Raw genomic sequence first — 18177 nt, 5'->3', positions numbered from 1 at the left:
ATATGAGTCTGGCGACATACCATCTGACTTTCGGAAAAACATCATCCACACAATTCCGAAGACGGCAAGAGCTGACAAGTGCGAGAATTATCGCACAATCAGCTTAACAGCTCATGCATCGAAGCTGCTTACAAGAATAATATACAGAAGAATGGAAAAGAAAATTGAGAATGCGCTAGGTGACTATCAGTTTGGCTTTAGGAAAAGTAAAGGGACGAGAGAGGCAATTCTGACGTTACGGCTAATAATGGAAGCAAGGCTAAAGAAAAATCAAGACACTTTCATAGGATTTGTCGACCTGGAAAAAGCGTTCGACAATATAAAATGGTGCAAGCTGTTCGAGATTCTGAAAAAAGTAGGGGTAAGCTATAGGGAGAGACGGGTCATATGCAATATGTACAACAACCAAGACAGAATAATAAGAGTGGACGATCAAGAATGAAGTGCTCGTATTAAGAAAGGTGTAAGACAAGGCTGTAGCCTTTCGCTCCTACTCTTCAATCTGTACATCGAGGAAGCAATGATGGAAATAAAAGAAAGGTTCAGGAGTGGAATTAAAATACAAGGTGAAAGGATATCAATGATACGATTCGCTGATGACATTGCTATCCTGAGTGAAAGTGAAGAAGAATTAAATGATCTGCTGAACGGAATGAACAGTCTAGTGAGTACACAGTATGGTTTGAGAGTAAATCGGAGAAAGACGAAGGTAATGAGAAGTAGTAGAAATGAGAACAGCGAGAAACTTAACATCAGGATTGATGGTCACGAAGTCAATGAAGTTAAGGAATTCTGCTACCTAGGCAGTAAAATAACCAATGACGGACGGAGCTAGGAGGACATCAAAAGCAGACTCGCTATGGCAAAAAAGGCATTTCTGGCCAAGAGAAGTCTACTAATATCAAATACCGGCCTTAATTTGAGGAAGAAATTTCTGAGGATGTACGTCTGGAGTACAGCATTGTATCGTAGTGAAACATGGACTGTGGGGAAACCGGAACAGAAGAGAATCGAAGCATTTGAGATGTGGTGCTATAGACAAATGTTGAAAATTAGGTGGACTGATAAGGTAAGGAATGAGGGGGTTCTACGCAGAATCGGAGAGTAAAGGAATATGTGGAAAACACTGATAAGGAGAAGGGACAGGATGATAGGACATCTGCTAACACATGAGGGAATGACTTCCATGGTACTAGAGGGAGCTGTAGAGGGCAAAAACTGTAGAGGAAAACAGAAATTGGAATATGTCAAGCAAATAATTGAGGACGTAGGTTGCAAGTGCTACTCTGAGATGAAGAGGTTAGCACAGAAAGGAATTTGTGGCGGGCTGCATCAAACCAGTCAGTAGACTGATGGAAAAAAAAACTATTCCTTTCTTCAGTCCACTAGTTTCCTAATTTTTTTGTTTTCCGACCTGTCTATTTTTCGTCATCCCCCTCTATCACATACAATGCACTTAGCTTTTCTCTCTTATTAATTTGTGCACAATGTGCTAGCAGTGAGCAGTGAATATTAATATAGATTTTCTATTTTTAATTAAGGGGGACTACTTTATTAATTGTATTATGATTACGTTCAATGTTAAGTGATCTCTTAGAATAGAAGATTTTGTGATTTTTTTTATTTTATACTTTTTATACTGGCATTCATAAAAAGTTGTATGTTACCTAACCAGGCTAAGGCCTGTATTGTACAATATTTGTGCTTTTTATGGATTTGTCAGACACTCATTTAACCGAAGAAAAATTTTAACTGACAACAGTGCATACAGCATTTTAGTCTTTATATTGGCAACACTGGTTTACTATGTACTCTAACTAAACTGCCCTCTGCTGGAATTCGGTTTTTGTATAAATACCTGATGCAATCTGAGTATTATCAGCACATACCATGTACTCACATGTTTAACTTGACGGTATGTATGGCTGCTATCCATGGCTATAAATATTTTATATTTTTACATTTCATGCGTCATTAATACTGTACAGATTTCGTCTTAACTAACTGAACCTGGTCGCTTACACATTATTTATATTTACAACAGATCTGAAGATGGCAGTAAGCCGAAACTGGTAATAAAGTATAAAGAAATCTGTGTGATCAAGATGGCTTGTGAAAATAAAAGTGCCAAAAATAAAATGATTGCGGACTCATTTACAGACTTCATGTCTTCAATTGATAAACTTGTTGAAGCTACTCTCATGTTTGTCGATTTCAATAGGTTCTGTGAACAAGCGGGTGTGGTAGCTCTTCTCCACAATGAGAACTTCCGTGTCAGTAAATTTTATCGTGTGGTCGGTTTCTCACAGCATGTGTTCCGCCATGGTCTGCAGCCGGCACAAACTGTCAAATCACAACTCTAGCCAGAATAGTGACAATGAATATGATCATAATGTACATAAGATAGATTATAGAAGATAGATTAAGGAAAGGCAAACCTACGTTTATAGCATTTGTAGACTTAGAGAAAACTTTTGACAATGTTGACTGGAACACTATCTTTCAAATTCTGAAAGTGGCAGCGGTCAAATACACGGAGCAAAAGGCTATTTACAATTTGTGCAGAAACCAGATGGCAGTTACAGGGTGTATACATGGACAAGGAAAAAAAATTCCCGGGTTTCCCAGTTGAAAATACACTTTCTCCCCGGTGAAAATACACTTTTTCCATGTTAAGTGACGGTATACTTTTCCTCGGCACTGTAAAACTTATCAATCCTTTGAACATTTATGGTTTTATACACCGATGTAGAATTTCAGGGCACCTTAGAAAATGAAACTTGGGAAAAAACACGTTTTGGAAATATCTTTGATGTGCAGCAACATGTACACTGCATATTTTCATGTTACGAAGGTATAGATTCGAATTCCACCAAACACCGCATGTTACTTTCCAAAGCATAGAAATCGAGACTGCGACGCGCTTTTGTAAGCCAGTCACAGCTCATGTCACGTGATTTCGCCAGCTAATGACAGCATAGGACACTGATGTAGTCAGCCAACAGCAAGATCACTCTTAAGTAGTACGAACACACAAATAAGAAAAGTTAATGGTTTAAATTAATATACATAATGTTGCTACTAGAAAAACAAAACTTTCACATATAATATTGGTCTCGAAGATAAATAAGCTGCAAGAGAAGCTAAGCTTCCACTTATAATGTTGATCTTTTTTGCGTGTGTTACACTTCAAGATACATCACACAAATGTGCCAGTAAAATTTTTAATAACAACGTAAATGTCCGATCTTCTGGGCTCGAAATTCGTCTAGATGGTCGTCCTCAAAGACTTTATTTTGAAATGAGAGTCAAACGCTCTGTGATTTAAGAAATTCCTCGTACATTCTCACACATAGTTCATCTTGCGTAAAAGGAAATTTACTTTGAAAGTAGTGCTTTTCAAACCACCATTTGCAATATTTTCCCATGACCCGTTAGAAATTGGTTCGTTTCAGCATTTGCCAGAGAGCGCCAGATAACAGTCTGTTGTGACTCGCCGATCTTTCAAAGTGCCACTGCGCAGTTACGCGCGTCCTCTACATGCGGTGCTGTCTGCCAGCCGTGCAGCAGCAGCGCCACCTAAGCGGCCAGCCAGCCAGCGGCCACTAGACTCGGACTAAGTTATGATTTGACTGTTAAAGTGTACACACGTCTTACTCTGTTTATTTGATCTGTGACTTTCATGTATTGCGTCTTCCTTGAAAAATATTTGTTAAACTTGAAGTTATAACACAGACGTCACTGCCCCTGCACAGGTATGATTACGCAGCAAGCCCGCATGTTCGTACGTGTAAAACATTAAAAGATCTTGCATTATGTCATAAAAGAAACAAGACATCAGAGGATACTTCAAGAGCATCGGAATTTCGTGAACCATACTAAAATACAAAATAATAATTCGTATGTCCAGAGTCGGATGTAAATTTTCTTGAGTACCAGAACCGTATTATCTCATGTTTGGTTCTTTATTATGGCATAATGCCATACGATCTAGAAGCTGGAAAACATGCAGTTGAAATGCAGCGAACAGTTGAAACTAGTCAACAGTGTGAAATTAAACACTTCGTTTCAAATAAATTAACTGCCTCAGCACAAAAGATTAATAAAAGCCAAATCTCTTTAGCAAACCGTCAAAAATAGCTTCATTGTTCTGCAAGTCGATTAATGCTTGAGTGTCAGAAAGGTGGAAATAAAACCTGAAACTAATAACATATTTTAGCCTTCCGTAATTATGATTAATTCATCTGATAATCTGATAACTCCCGGCCACAAAAATCCGTTCTGTTTTCATTTAATGTGAGAGCAATAAATGAAGAGGAAACAGCAAAATTGCTAAACGTAAAAACAAATCACGTGGAGACTACCCACGTCCCCACTACAACTCAGACTGCTCTGTACATCAGCCCCGGATCTACGATATTTCCGAACCGGAGCAATTTAGATAGTGGCACCCAGCCACACATCCGTAGTCAGAAGCAGAAGGTACTACTCATAGGCGACTCAACTGCGCAAGCACAAGAGCCCGCCCGCAACTGCTCAAACGAATCTAATGTAAACAGCTGTCACGTCACGCTGATCGGAGGCAATTTGTTGTTAGGAAGCACTGCATATTCTTCCTAAAGCCTTTGATACACTTTGCTATTGGCAGACGCTTGTATGAGCACTGTGCTTTGTTGTTGTATATGGCGTATTTCCGTTGCGACTTAAGTTTTATTTTAATTTTTTTTCTCTCCTTCATGTGTTGTTGTTGCAGCATTATTCTGCAAAAGCGGGATACAGTAATATCCTTTGTTAGAGTATTGGTTCTTACCAGTCAAAATCACAAAAATACAACTGAAAACTAAAAGAAAAATACCCGGAATTTCAAAAAATTCCCGGATTTATCCCAGTTTTCTCAAGGATGAAAAAATTCCTAGGTTTATGCCGGATCTCCCGGTAGTCCCGGGTCGTATACACCCTGAGTTATAAGAGTCAAGGGGCATAAAATGGAAGCAGTGATTGGGAAGGGAGTGAGACAAGGTTGCAGCCTCTCCCCGATGTTATCGAGCAAGCAGTAAAGGAAACAAAAGAAGAATTTGGAGTAGGTATTAAAATCCACGGAGAAGAAATAAAAACTTTGAGGTTTGCCGATGACATTGTAATTCTGTCAGAGACAGCAAAGGACTTGGAAGAGCAGTTGAACTGAATGGACAGTGTCTTGAAAGGAGGATATAAGATGAACATCAACAAAAGCAAAACGAGGATAATGGAACGTAGTCGAATTAAGTGGGGTGATGCTGAGGGAATTAGATCAGGAAATGAGACGCTTCAAGTAGTAAAGGAGTTTTGCTATTTGGAGAGCAAAATAACTGATGATGGTCGAAGTAGAGAGGATGTAAAATGTAGACTGGCAATGGCAAGGAAATCGTTTCTGAAGAAGAGAAATTTGTTAACATTGGGTATAGATTTAAGTGTCACGAAGTCATTTCCGAAAGTATTTGCATGGAGTGTAGCCACATATAGAAGAGAAACATGGGCGATAAATAGTTTAGACAAGAAGCTTTCGAACTGTGGTGATACAGAAGAATGCTGAAGATTAGATGGGTAGATCACATAACTAATGAAGAGGTATTGGTTGGTTGGTTTGGGGAAGGAGACCAGACAGCGAGGTCATCGGTCTCATCGGATTAGGGAAGGACGGGGAAGGAAGCCGGCCGTGCCCTTTGAAAGGAACCATCCCGGCATTTGCCTGGAGCGATTTAGGGAAATCACGGAAAACCTAAATCAGGATGGCCGGACGCGGGATTGAACCGTCGTCCTCCCCTGAAGAGGTATTGAATAGAATTGGGGAGAAGAGGAGTTTGTGGCACAACTTGACTAGAAGAAGGGATCAGTTGGTAGGACATGTTCTGAGGCATCATGTTGTTGTTGTTGTTGTTGTTATGGTCTTCAGTCCTGAGACTGGTTTGATGCAGCTCTCCATGCTACTCTATCCTGTGCGAGCTTCTTCAGCTCCCAGTACCTACTGCAACCTACGTCCTTCTGAATCTGCTTAGTGTATTCATCTCTTGGTCTCCCTCTACGATTTTTACCCTCCTACCAACCGATCCCTTCTTCTAGCCAAGTTGTGCCACAAATTTCTCTTCTCCCCAATTCTATTCAATACCTCCTTATTAGTTATGTGATCTACCCACTTAAATCTTCAGCATTCTTCTGTAGCACCACATTTCGAAAGCTTCTATTCTCTTCTTGTCCAAATTATTTATCGCCCATGTTTCACTGAGGCATCAAGGGATCATCAATTTAGCATTGGAGAGCAGTGTGGAGGGTAAAAATTGTAGAGGGAGACCAAGAGATTAATACACTAAGCAGATTCAGAAGTATGTAGGTTACAGTAGGTACTGGGAGATGAAGAAGCTTGCACAGGATAGAGTAGCGCAGAGAGCTGCACCAAACCAGTCTCTGGACTGAAATCACAACAGCAACAACAACAACAACAACAACAAACATACACAGAAAATGTGTTATATGAGCTGCAACACCTGACACCAGATATGACACTTGAAAAATGTTCTGATTAGCAATGGGTCCTCTAACAGTTACATAAGAAGTGTCACAAAATCAAATACTTTCGGCGTTTTTGCCATACATTCCCAGGGTGATGGGAAGAACCGGTTGTATACAGCATAAACAGAGCATAAAGACTATTTATAAACTGTCAAAGAAGATAAAAGGGGGTCGTAGATCAGCAAAGGACAAAAGGGACCCTTTTCCAATGTCATGAATATACCACATACATGTGGAAAAATCTACGTCAGAATGACACCAGAATCACCAAACACAAGAGGCATTGCAAGTTGGAACAGATAGAGAAATTGGTTATGCTAGAGCACATACTGTGTGACAATGACCACATAATAAAATTTGTCGACAGAGGAGTTCTCGCTGTGGAGAAGAGGTAACACACCCCATCATCCAGGGAAGCCATAGAAACCTGCAAATGTAACAGCAGCCTCAAGATGAGCAGTTCCTGGATTCCAGTACTGCAGCAAATGACCACTGTAGTAAGAAGGGAAGAACCGTAATAGTAACAACATAACAACAATGGCTAAGTCCTCAGACATTTTTGTGCCAGGTGCATATAACCTGTGGCCGCAAGTTTGACTCCAGTCTGCCATCGGCAACAGAGGGTGAAGCTTTAACAATGCCAGTGAAATGTCTGTGACCCTATTCTTATGTTTTAGAAGCTGAGTTGGAACATCGATGTATCGCATGTTAACTTATCTCGGATGTAACTCTGTCGCTATTAATTTCCTTCCTTATGTGGAAGGTCTTGCAAAGCAGTATCTCTGTAAAACCACGTGTGGACCTGGAAAGACTTGAACTCTTCTCCTTTGCAGCTATTATTGGTGGTAGGAAAAATGATATCTACTGTAATTACAAAATGATGTCAACATTTCATCACTGACTGTCTTGCATTTGTTGCAATACGTGTACATATCAGAATTACTTTGTACCTTGGAGCTGAAACAATGTAAGGTAAACAGAAAGTTTGCCTTGAAAGATGGCATTTCATTTTAGAACTTCCTTTGTTCAGTGCTGTTTTCATTCTCGCAGAGTATGCCTGCTCCTCGAAAGTCGAGACACGGCCAAGCCGCGATGTCAAAACATAATAGTCCCTGCCCACAACTGGAGAAGATATTTAATTGCTGTCAAGCCTTGCCAATTAATCGAAAAGCACACCTCTCCGTTCAACTCTGTACAAACGTGAAACAAAATGACCGCACACAGTATGCGTTTCGTGACTTATTCTCTACCTAACAATACTTTACTATTTGGTCACAATCATCTTTCCTCGTCATAAATAGAGGCTGTGAAATGTTGGCATATAACACTACACCAACCACTCGTGCTTGCAAAACATCGGAACCAACATCAAATAAACACTGTTCGAAGAACCCGACACAGGTGCCCTCAGATGACTTGTCAACAAGAAGGAACGAAAGCCGTAACTATTATGCGCTGTTACATTTACCAGAACTGAAAACACAACACACTGTTGGAAAAAACACACTGCTGTTGATAACGCTTTTGCATGACAGTGTTGTAAATAAACAAAATCCATCAGTTCGTGCAATAGAGACGTAACTATGAGACCTAGCTCTGTCTCACAATAAACTAACAAGACAGACAGCCGCACACGTAGAGCAATGAGACTATTAACGACTGGAGCCGCGACTCGGACAGAACGACCGGCTCCTTTCTGCAGCAGACCCTCCCACAGTGTTACACACACTTAGCTCGAGCGCACGCACAGCTCGTACTCACCTCAGTGGCGGCGGTGCTGTTCCAGGGCGCGCTGACCGGCCGCGTGACGGCCGCCTCCAGCAGCACGGGCTCAGGGTTGCGGCGAATGCCCGCCAGCTCGTCCAAGTTCAGCCCCTGTCACAACAAAGAGCAGCCTCTCTCAATTGCATCTCCACACAGTTAACTACTCTTATTTAACACGTGCATTTCTAAGAATATTCACAATATAAAATGTATTGTGATAGAAAGCTAGACATACATTAGAAGCTGCACAGGTGAGACCTGCCAGCAGATGTTCAAAAATGGCTCTGAGCACTATGGGACTCAACATCTTAGGTCATAAGTCCCCTAGAACTTAGAACTACTTAAACCTAACTAACCTAAGGACATCACACACACCCATGCCCAAGGCAGGATTCGAACCTGCGACCGTAGCAGTCCCGCGGTTCCGGACTGCAGCGCCAGAACCGCTAGACCACCGCGGCCGGCCCAGCAGATGTGACCCATGAGTAGCAGACTAGTTGCCGCCAGTCGCAGATCGCATCTTCCAGTTGGGATTATGTATTTGTCAATTTCTCTACTGGTCTGAACGGTCAGACGTTTGGTGGCTGCGTGAAGGACACAGGTTCAATTCCTGGAACTGCCGTGGACTGGAATGGGATACTCTCCACCTCGTCATGCCGACTGAGGAGCTACTCGCAGGAGAAGGTCCGAGATCTGCATTGCCGACGATGGCTGGGAGAGCAGTGTGTCGACCCCACATCTCCCCATAACATATCCGATGATGTCACCGGCACAGGATAACGTGGCAGTCAGTCGGTCCCAATTTCCCAACTGGCCAATATGACAACAGGGCGGTGGAGATATCTGCATTTACATATCTGCATTTACAACTATGTCTATGCTCTGCAAAGCACCACGAAGTGCATGGCAAAGGGTGCAGCCCACTGTGCCAGTTATTAACCAGCGTTTGTTCCCATTCTATTTGCAGGATATGTTATGGGGAGATGTGGGGTCGACACACTGCTCTCCCAGCCGTCGTCGGCAATGCAGATCTCGGACCTTCTCCTGCGAGTAGCTCCTCAGTCGGCGTGACGAGGTGGAGAGTATCCCATTCCAGTCCACGGCAGTTCCAGGAATTGAACCTGTGTCCTTCACGTAGCCACCAAACGTCTGACCATTCGGACCAGTAGAGAAATTGACAAATACATAATCCCAACTGGAAGATGCGATCTGCAACTGGCGGCAAGATTGATTGATTGAATGAATGCCTCTGTACGTGGACTAACTATGCTAATCTTATCCTCATAATCCCTATGTGAGCAGTACTTAGTGGGTTGTAATACCCAGAATGAGAGCTTCTGTAAAGTTTGGAAGGAAGGAGACAAGGTACTGGCAGAAGTAAAGCTGTGAGGTCGGGGTGTGAGTCGTGCTCGGGTAGCTCAGATGGTAGAGCACTTGCCCGCAAATGGCAAAGGTCTCGAGTTCGAGTCTCGGTCCGGCACACAGTATTAATCTGCCAGGAAGTTTCATAACAGCGCACACTCCACTGCGGAGTGAAAAATCTCATTCTCGATCTTCAGAGAGTGACTTCTGTTATTTAGAAGCTCATTGAAAATAGATAAGCACGATCTCCATTTCCTGCACAGGCCAAACTGCACAGAAGATGAAGTCCACGAAAGCAAGAAAGAATACATCAACAGGAGAGAGATATTCCAGATAAGCATGTCAGTAATTTCAGAACAAATTCCCTCCGATCATTCATGAAGTACAGCACGGAACATCCCACTTTTCTTACCTTTTGATTCACAAGGTGGCCACTGTGTCTACATAATGCAGCATAGTATGTCTTTAGTCTGTGCACATTTATTTAACTTTAACTATGAACCATGGACCATGCCGTTGGTGGGGAGGCTTGCGTGCCTCAGCAATACAGATGGCCGTACCGTAGGTGCAACCACAACGGAGGGGTATCTGTTGAGAGGCCAGACAAACATGTGGTTCCTGAAGAGGGGCAGCAGCCTTTACAGTAGTTGCAGGGGCAACAGTCTGGATGATTGACTGATCTGGCCTTGCAACACTAACCAAAACGGCCTTGCTGTGCTGGTACTGCGAACGGCTGAATGCAAGGGGAAACTACAGCCATAATTTTTCCGTGGGCATGCAGCTTTACTGTATGGTTAAATGATGATGGCATCCTCTTGGGTAAAATATTCCGGAGGTAAAATAGTCCCCCATTCAGATCTCTGGGCGGATACTACTCAAGAGGACGTCGTTATCATGAGAAAGAAAACTGGCGTTCTACGGATCGGAGAGTGGAATGTCAGATCCCTTAACTGGGCAGGTAGGTTAGAAAATTTAGAAAATTTAAAAAGGGAAATGGATAAGTTAAAGTTAGATATAGTGGGAATGATGAAGTTCGGTGGCAGGAGGAACAAGACATTTGTTCAGGCGAATACAGGATTATAAATACAAAATCAAACAGAGATAATGCAGGAGTCGGTTTAATAATGAATAAAAAAATAGGAGTGCGGGGGGAGGAGGAGATTAGTGTTTAACGTCCCGTCGACAACGAGGTCATTAGAGACGGAGCGCAAGCTCGGGTGAGGGAAGGATGGGGAAGGAAATCGGCCGTGCCCTTTCAAAGGAACCATCCCGGCATTTGCCTGAAGCGATTTAGGGAAATCACGGAAAACCTAAATCAGGATGGCCGGAGACGGGATTGAACCGTCGTCCTCCCGAATGCGAGTCCAGTGTGCTAACCACTGCGCCACCTCGCTCGGTAGGAGTGCGGGTAAGCTACTACAAACAGCATAGTGAACGCATAATTGTAGACAAGATAGGCACAAAGCCCACACCTACTACAGTAGTACAAGTTTATATGCCATCTAGCTCTGCAGATGATGAAGAAATTGAAGAAATGTATGATGAAATAAAAGAAATTATTCAGATAGTGAAGGGAGACGAAAATTGAATAGTCATGGGTGACTGGAATTCGACAGTAGGAAAAGGAAGAGAAGGAAACGTAGTAGGTGAATATGGAATAGGGCTAAGAAATGAAAGAGGAAGCTGCCTGGTAGAATTTTGCACAGAGCATAACTTAATCATAGCTAACACTTGGTTCAAGAACCATAAATGAAGGTTGTATACATGAAAGAAGCCTGGAGATACTGACAGGTTTCAGATACATTATATAATGGTAAGACAGAGATTTAGGAACCAGGTTTTAAATTGTAAGATATTTCTAGGGGCAGATGTGGACTCTGACCACAATCTATTGGTTATGAACTGTAGATTAAAACTGAAGAAACTGCAAAAAGGTCGGAATTTAAGGAGATGGGACCTGGATAAACTGACTAAACCAGAGGTTGTAGAGGGTTTCAGAGAGAGCATAAGGGAACAATTGACAGGAATACCCTCAGACTTCAAGAAGAATATAATAATTCCAATCCCAAAGAAAGCAGGTGTTGCAAGACGTGAAAATTACAAAACAATCAGCTTAATAAGTCACAGCTGCAAAATACTAACGCGAATTCTTTACAGACGAATGGAAAAACTAGTAGAAGCCGACCTCAGGGAAGATCAGTTTGGATTCCACAGAAATATTGGAACACGCGAGGCAATACTGAGCTTACGACTTATCTTAGAAGCTAGATTAAGGAATGGCAAACCTACGTTTCTAGCATTTGTAGACTTAGAGAAAGCTTTTGACAATGTTGACTAGAATACTCTCTTTCAAATTCTTAAGGTGGCAGGGGTCAAATAAAGGGAGCGAAAGGTTATTTACAATTTGTACAGAAACCAGATGGCAGTTATAAGAGTCGAGGGACATGAAAGGGAAGCAGTGGTTGGGAATGGAGTGAGACAGGGTTGTAGCCTATCCCAAATGTTATTCAATCTGTATATTGAGCAAGCAGTAAAAGAAACAAAAGAAAAATTTGGAGTAGATATTAAAATCCATGGAGAAGAAATAAAAACTTTGAGGTTCGCCGATGACATTGTAATTCTGTCAGAGACGGCAAAGGACTTGGAAGAACAGCTGAACGGAATGGATAGTGTCTTGAAAGGAGGATATAAGATGAACATCAACAAAAGCAAAACGAGGATAATGGAATGTAGTCGAATTAAGTCGGGTGACGCTGAGGGAATTGGATTAGGAAATGACACACTTAAAGTAGTAAAGGAGTTTTGCTATTTGGGGAGCAAAATAACTGATGATGGTCGAAGTAGAGAGGATATAAAATGTAGACTGGCAATGGCAAGGAAAGCGTTTCTGAAGAAGAGGAATTTGTCAACATCGAGTATAGATTTAAGTGTCAGGAAGTCGTTTCTGAAAGTATTTGTATAGAGTGTAACCATGTATGGAAGTGAAACGTGAACGATAAATAGTTTGGACAAGAAGAGAATAGAAACTTTCAAAATGTGGTGCTACACAAGAATGCTGAAGATTAGATGGGTAGATCAGATAACTAATGAGGAGGTTTTGAACAGAATTGGGGAGAAGAGGAGTTTGTAGCATAACTTGACTAGAAGAAGGTTGGTAGGACATGTTCTGAGGCATTAAGGGATCACCAATTTAGTATTAGAGGGCAGCGTGGAGGGTAAAAATTGTAGACTAAGAGATGAATACACAAAGCAGATTCAAAAGGATGTAGGTTGCAGTAGGTAATGGGAGATGAAGCTTGCACAGGGTAGAGTAGCATGGAGAGCTGCATCAAACCAGTCTCGGGACTGAAGACCAGAACAACAACAACAAATTCTTTGGAAAAGTTCTCCTTTTATTTTTCGTTATTGACACCATACACTTTTACATCTATCAGTTTACTAATGTTAGTAAAGATATAAGAGAAAGACTACCACATACCGATGGACGACTGGCATGTAGCACACACAAACACACAGAAGAAAACCGTTAACACTCGACTTTAGAGCTCTTGCTGTTTTTCTAGTGTGAGTACACACATTCGCACACACAACCCACAGCTGTACTTATTTCAAGTTACTTGTTGAATTTGAAGTGTGATGCCTTTCAAAAAGAAATCCACAATTGTGTTTCTTTATTCTTAAAATTAGGTTAGGCAAGTGTTAAATTCTCTCTCTCTCTCTCTCTCTCTCTCTCTCTCTCTCTCTCTCACACACACACACACACACACACACACACACACACACACACAGTTTCCTCCTTAGAGGTACAGCTCAGGTGATGTGGCCCCTAGATGATGAAAAGATGTATGTGTGGGCAGCTGAAAATGGGCTTTTTGTATGACTTGAGAAAGAATTGAGATGACAGGGGAAGTTCTTTCAATAATACTGCACTCTGAATTTTTTTTATTTTTTCATTTTTACACATTTTTACAGTACTCCCCATATGTAAATGTTTTCACTGCAGAAGAACAACAAAACAGGTCATAAATTTCACATTTTTAACTATATATGATGGTAGTATCTGTTCTCGAAAGAACACATACCGTGGATGACCATGCAGCTTTGCTAGAAATGAAATGATAATTAAATAGACACCCTAGCTGCAAACAGGTGTTGATATACTTCACTGGGGACATGTTGAAAATGTGTGCCCCGACCGGGACTCGAACCCGGGATCTCCTGCTTACATGGCAGACGCTCTATCCATCTGAGCCACCGAGGGCACAGAGGATAGTGTGTCTGCAGGGACTTATCCCTTGCACGCTCCCCGTGAGATCCACATTCCCAACATGTCCACACCACTACATTCGTAGTGCGCCTAATAGATGTTTGCCCATCATACTCATTACTCGTGGCAGATTAATCTACCAAGTCCCGTACGAGTTCGGGCATAGCGTGTGCGTTCACACAAGAAGGTCAATGGCCGGGAAGCCATATTTTAACTATATATGACGGTATCCTCTGTGCCCTCGGTGGCTCAGATGGATAGAGCGTCTGCCATGTAAGCAGGAGATCCAGGGTTCGAGTCCCGGTCGGGGCACACATTTTCAACATGTCCCCAGTGAAGTATATCAACGCCTGTTTGCAGCTAGGGTGTCTATTTAATTATCATTTCATTCACATTTTTAGTTCTAATCTAAATTCTCACTCGGCTGTTTACTGAATTCCAAAATACATGAGAAGCAGCCCCTACGCAATCTGGCTGTTACCTACTATCGACCGAACCAACAGTGATGATGCAGAGATGGCACACGGCAATGATCCATTTAGTTGAGGAGTCTGGGCAGTGAGTACACATAATAACACAGCTAACGTTACCTACATAGATCACTGGGCCACTGATCATGATATTGTGCATAAGAATGGAACAGACAGCTCGGCTGAACAACGGCCAAAGAAGAAAACATCGAGACATTAAAGAGTTGCTACTCTATAATTCTTAACAATAAGTTGTGGTATTTCATTTTCCTACAACTTATTATGTTCAAGGAAATAATGAGACATTCATTAACACAACTGCGCAGAACGTAAGTCTGTTGAAATTGTAATATTAATACACCAGCAACATGACATGAACAGCATTTTACACTTCAGTGATAACAAAGAGCCAAATTTGATTTTGTTAATAGTTAGCCGCTTCTTGTTTTGAATTCTTCGAACCTGCAATCAAAAATATATGAGAAAGAGACAGTAAAACCCTTTGGTCGGTCTGAATAGAGCACGTTTTAGTGGGTAGTATCCTGCTGGTTTCCCCTCCAAATTTTGAATCATTTACAGGAATTTCCATGCCACCCAGCATAGATTGCAAAAACATCAATCGTGTAAAACCCAACTTCCACTTTTCTCAGAAGCCATACTGAAAGCTTTGGATCAAAGCAATGAGGTATTTCTTGATTTCCTAAAAGCATTTGACTCAGAGCACATCTACGCTTATTGTCAAAAGTATGATTGTATGATGTATCACATAAAATTTGTGACTGGGCTGAGGACTTAACAGTAGGGACGATGTAGCATGTTACCTCGGATGGAGAGTCATCATAGGACGTAAAAGTAACTTCTGGTGTGCCGCAGGGAAGTTTGTTGGAACCCTTGTTATTCATGTTATATATTAATAATCTTGCTGACAATATTGATAGTAAGCTCAGACTTTTTGTAGATGATGCAGTTATCTATAAATATTCAGTCACATCTTGATAAGATTTCAAAGTGGTGCAGAGATTGGCAACTTGCTCTGAATGTTCAGAAATGTAAAATTGTGCACCTCACAAAACGAAAAAAAATAGTGTCCTATGACTATAATTTCAATGGAACTGGCCAAATAATACATATACCTGGGTGTAACACTTTGCATGGATAGTTAATAGAAAGATTATATTGGATCAGTTGTGGGTAAAGCAGATGGTAGATTTTGGTTTATTGGTTGAATAGTGGGTAAGTGCAATCAGTCTACAAAGGAGATTGCTTACAAATAACTCGCATGACCCATTCTAGAATTTTGCACAAGTGTGTGGGACCCATACCAAGTACGATAAACATGTGGTAATGACCATATACAGATAAGGGCACCATAAGGGCACCACGAATGGTCACAGGTTTTAGTTTGACCTGTGGGAAAGTGACACAGAGATACTGAAGAAACTGAGAAGGCAGACTCTTGAAGATGGAAGTACACTATGCCAAGGACATCCACTAACACAGTTTCAAAAACCGGCTTTAAATAATGAGTCTACAAATATATAACAACACCTTACGTATCGCTCACATAGGGATCGTGAGGACAGGATTAGAATAATTACAGCATGCTCAGAGGCAGTCAAACACCTATTCTTTCCGCACTCCATATGTGACTGGAACAGTAAAAAATTCTAACAACTGGTACCACGCAATGTAGCATCTGCCACGCACTTTGTGATGGTTTGCAGAGTACGGAGGTAGATGTAGAATCTTGCAGTTTCATGTGAACACAGAACAATGGTGTAAGTGGGAATTTCTCAAGCAGAAATATCAGCACTGGAGATAAAAAAAAGCAAAAAGTGGCCGAATCCAAGAGTGGAAAATATTGTCCAGATGTTATGCAACAAGACCCGTTTCCTTTATCTGCCTGCCTACCACTGTACACTTTGGCTATGCAGTGGGTGGCTGCCTTCAATTATTCCATAGTCCAAATCCACCTACTTGAAGAAACTATTTGATGGAAAACTCTTATCACATATTTTCAAGTCATAAGTGACTTAGTATTGGAGACAGAAAGAAGACATACTCCATGTGAGTTGTTATAATAGTAGTAGCACAAAAAATGAAAAGATCACCAACAGCTTGCATAGAACCCAGAATACAGTCATAAGAGTCAAAGGATATGCAAAGGAAGTATTGATGGAGAAGGGAGTGAGACAGTGTTGTAGCTAATCCTTGATGTTTTTCGGTCTGAACGTTGAGGAAGCTGTGGAGAAAACCAATGAGAAATTTGGAAACAGAATGAAAGTTTAGGGAGAAGAAATGAAAACTTTGAGGCTTGCCGATGACATTTCAGTTCTGTCACATGTAGCAAAGCCTTTGGAAAAACAGTTCAAAGGAGTGAATACTGCCTCAAAAAGGGACTATAAGATGAATATAAAAGAAGTGAAATAGTGGTAATGGAATGTAGTCAATTTTAATTGGGAGGTGCTGAAAGAATTAAATTAGGGAATGAGTCACTACAGATAGATGATTTTTGCTGTTTGGGAATCAAAACAACAGTTGATGACAAAAACAGAGAGGATATAAAATGTAGACTGCCTGTCGCTAGGAAAGTATTACTGAAAGAGAGGATCTGCAAATATCTAATACAAATTAAACTGTTAGGAATCTGTGTGGAGTGTAGCCTTGTACAGAAGTGAATTTTCTGCTACAGATGAATGTTGAAGATTAGATCAACATCTAAATACATACTCTGCAAGCCACCGTGTGGTACTTCCGGAGGGTACCCCATACCACTACAAGCCATTTCCTTTCCTGTTCCACACACAAATAGAGCAAGGAAAAAACAGTTGCCTATATGCCTCCGTACGGGCCCTAATTTCTGTTATTTTATCTTCGCAGTTCTTACTCGAAATGTACACTGCCAGCAGTAGAATCATTCGGCTTTAAATGCCGGTTCTCTAAATTTGCTCAATGTTTCGCAAAAAGAATGTCATCTTCCCCCCCTCAGGGGCCCCATACGAATTCCTGAAGCATATCTTTAACACTTTGCATGTTGTTTGAACCTACTGATAACAAATCTAGTGATTCACCTCTGAATTGCTTCAATGTCTTCCTCAATCCGACCTCGTACAGGTCCCAAAGACTCTAGCAGTACTCATGAAGAGGTTGCACTAGCACTCTGTATGCAGTATCCTTTACAGATGAACCACACTTTCCTAAAATTATCCCAATAAACCAAAGTCAAATAATTATTTGCCTTCCCTACTAAAGTCCTCACATGCTCATTCAATTTCATACTGCTTTGCAATGTTAAGGCACGTTTACACTGCGATTTGTATCGGCACATGTATGAGACACATGTATATGTGACTTTGCGACATGTATCGCGACTTGTATGAGTTGACAAGTATCAACCTCCTACATGTATGAGCGTGCGTTTACACTGGTTGATATGTATCACTGTGCGACAGCTTCCGACGACGATTTGGAAGATTTCACATTTTTATGTGCTGATACAATTCCTCTTTTGGAAGATGATAGGAAGAAAAGGCGGAGGAAGCGTAGATGGTGGCACAGAGAGTTTCTCGCGAATTAACGCTAGACGATGGCGCATATTTTAGAAATTATGTTAGGATGAGTATGGAGGATTTCCGCGGTTTGTTATGACTTGTGGCTCCTCTTGTGTCCAAAACCAACACAAACTTTCGGGAAGCGATTCCAGCAGAGGATCAGTTGGCAGTAACACTCCGTTTTTTAGCCACTGGGGATTCCTCTTGAAACGAAGAT

General features: G+C 41.4%; 1 protein-coding gene and 1 non-coding gene across 3 annotated transcripts in view; both read right to left on the bottom strand.

The window, feature by feature from the left end:
* LOC126213135 (exosome component 10) overlaps positions 1-18177 on the bottom strand; it is a 234195-nt gene that overhangs the window by 170473 nt on the left and 45545 nt on the right. For both annotated transcript variants that reach the window (XM_049940753.1, XM_049940752.1), the window contains exon 4: positions 8308-8421. In XM_049940753.1, the coding sequence (XP_049796710.1) occupies positions 8308-8421 (114 nt within the window). The remainder of the gene's footprint in view (positions 1-8307; positions 8422-18177) is intronic.
* Positions 13860-13934, bottom strand: Trnat-ugu (transfer RNA threonine (anticodon UGU)). Its single transcript has one exon. It is a non-coding gene; the product is annotated as a tRNA-Thr (tRNA).

The sequence above is a fragment of the Schistocerca nitens genome, chromosome 11 (assembly GCF_023898315.1).
Source record: "Schistocerca nitens isolate TAMUIC-IGC-003100 chromosome 11, iqSchNite1.1, whole genome shotgun sequence".
NCBI lineage: Eukaryota > Metazoa > Arthropoda > Insecta > Orthoptera > Acrididae > Schistocerca > Schistocerca nitens.
Note: the sequence above shows the minus strand (reverse complement) of the source record. Positions and strands in the feature narration are given on the sequence as shown.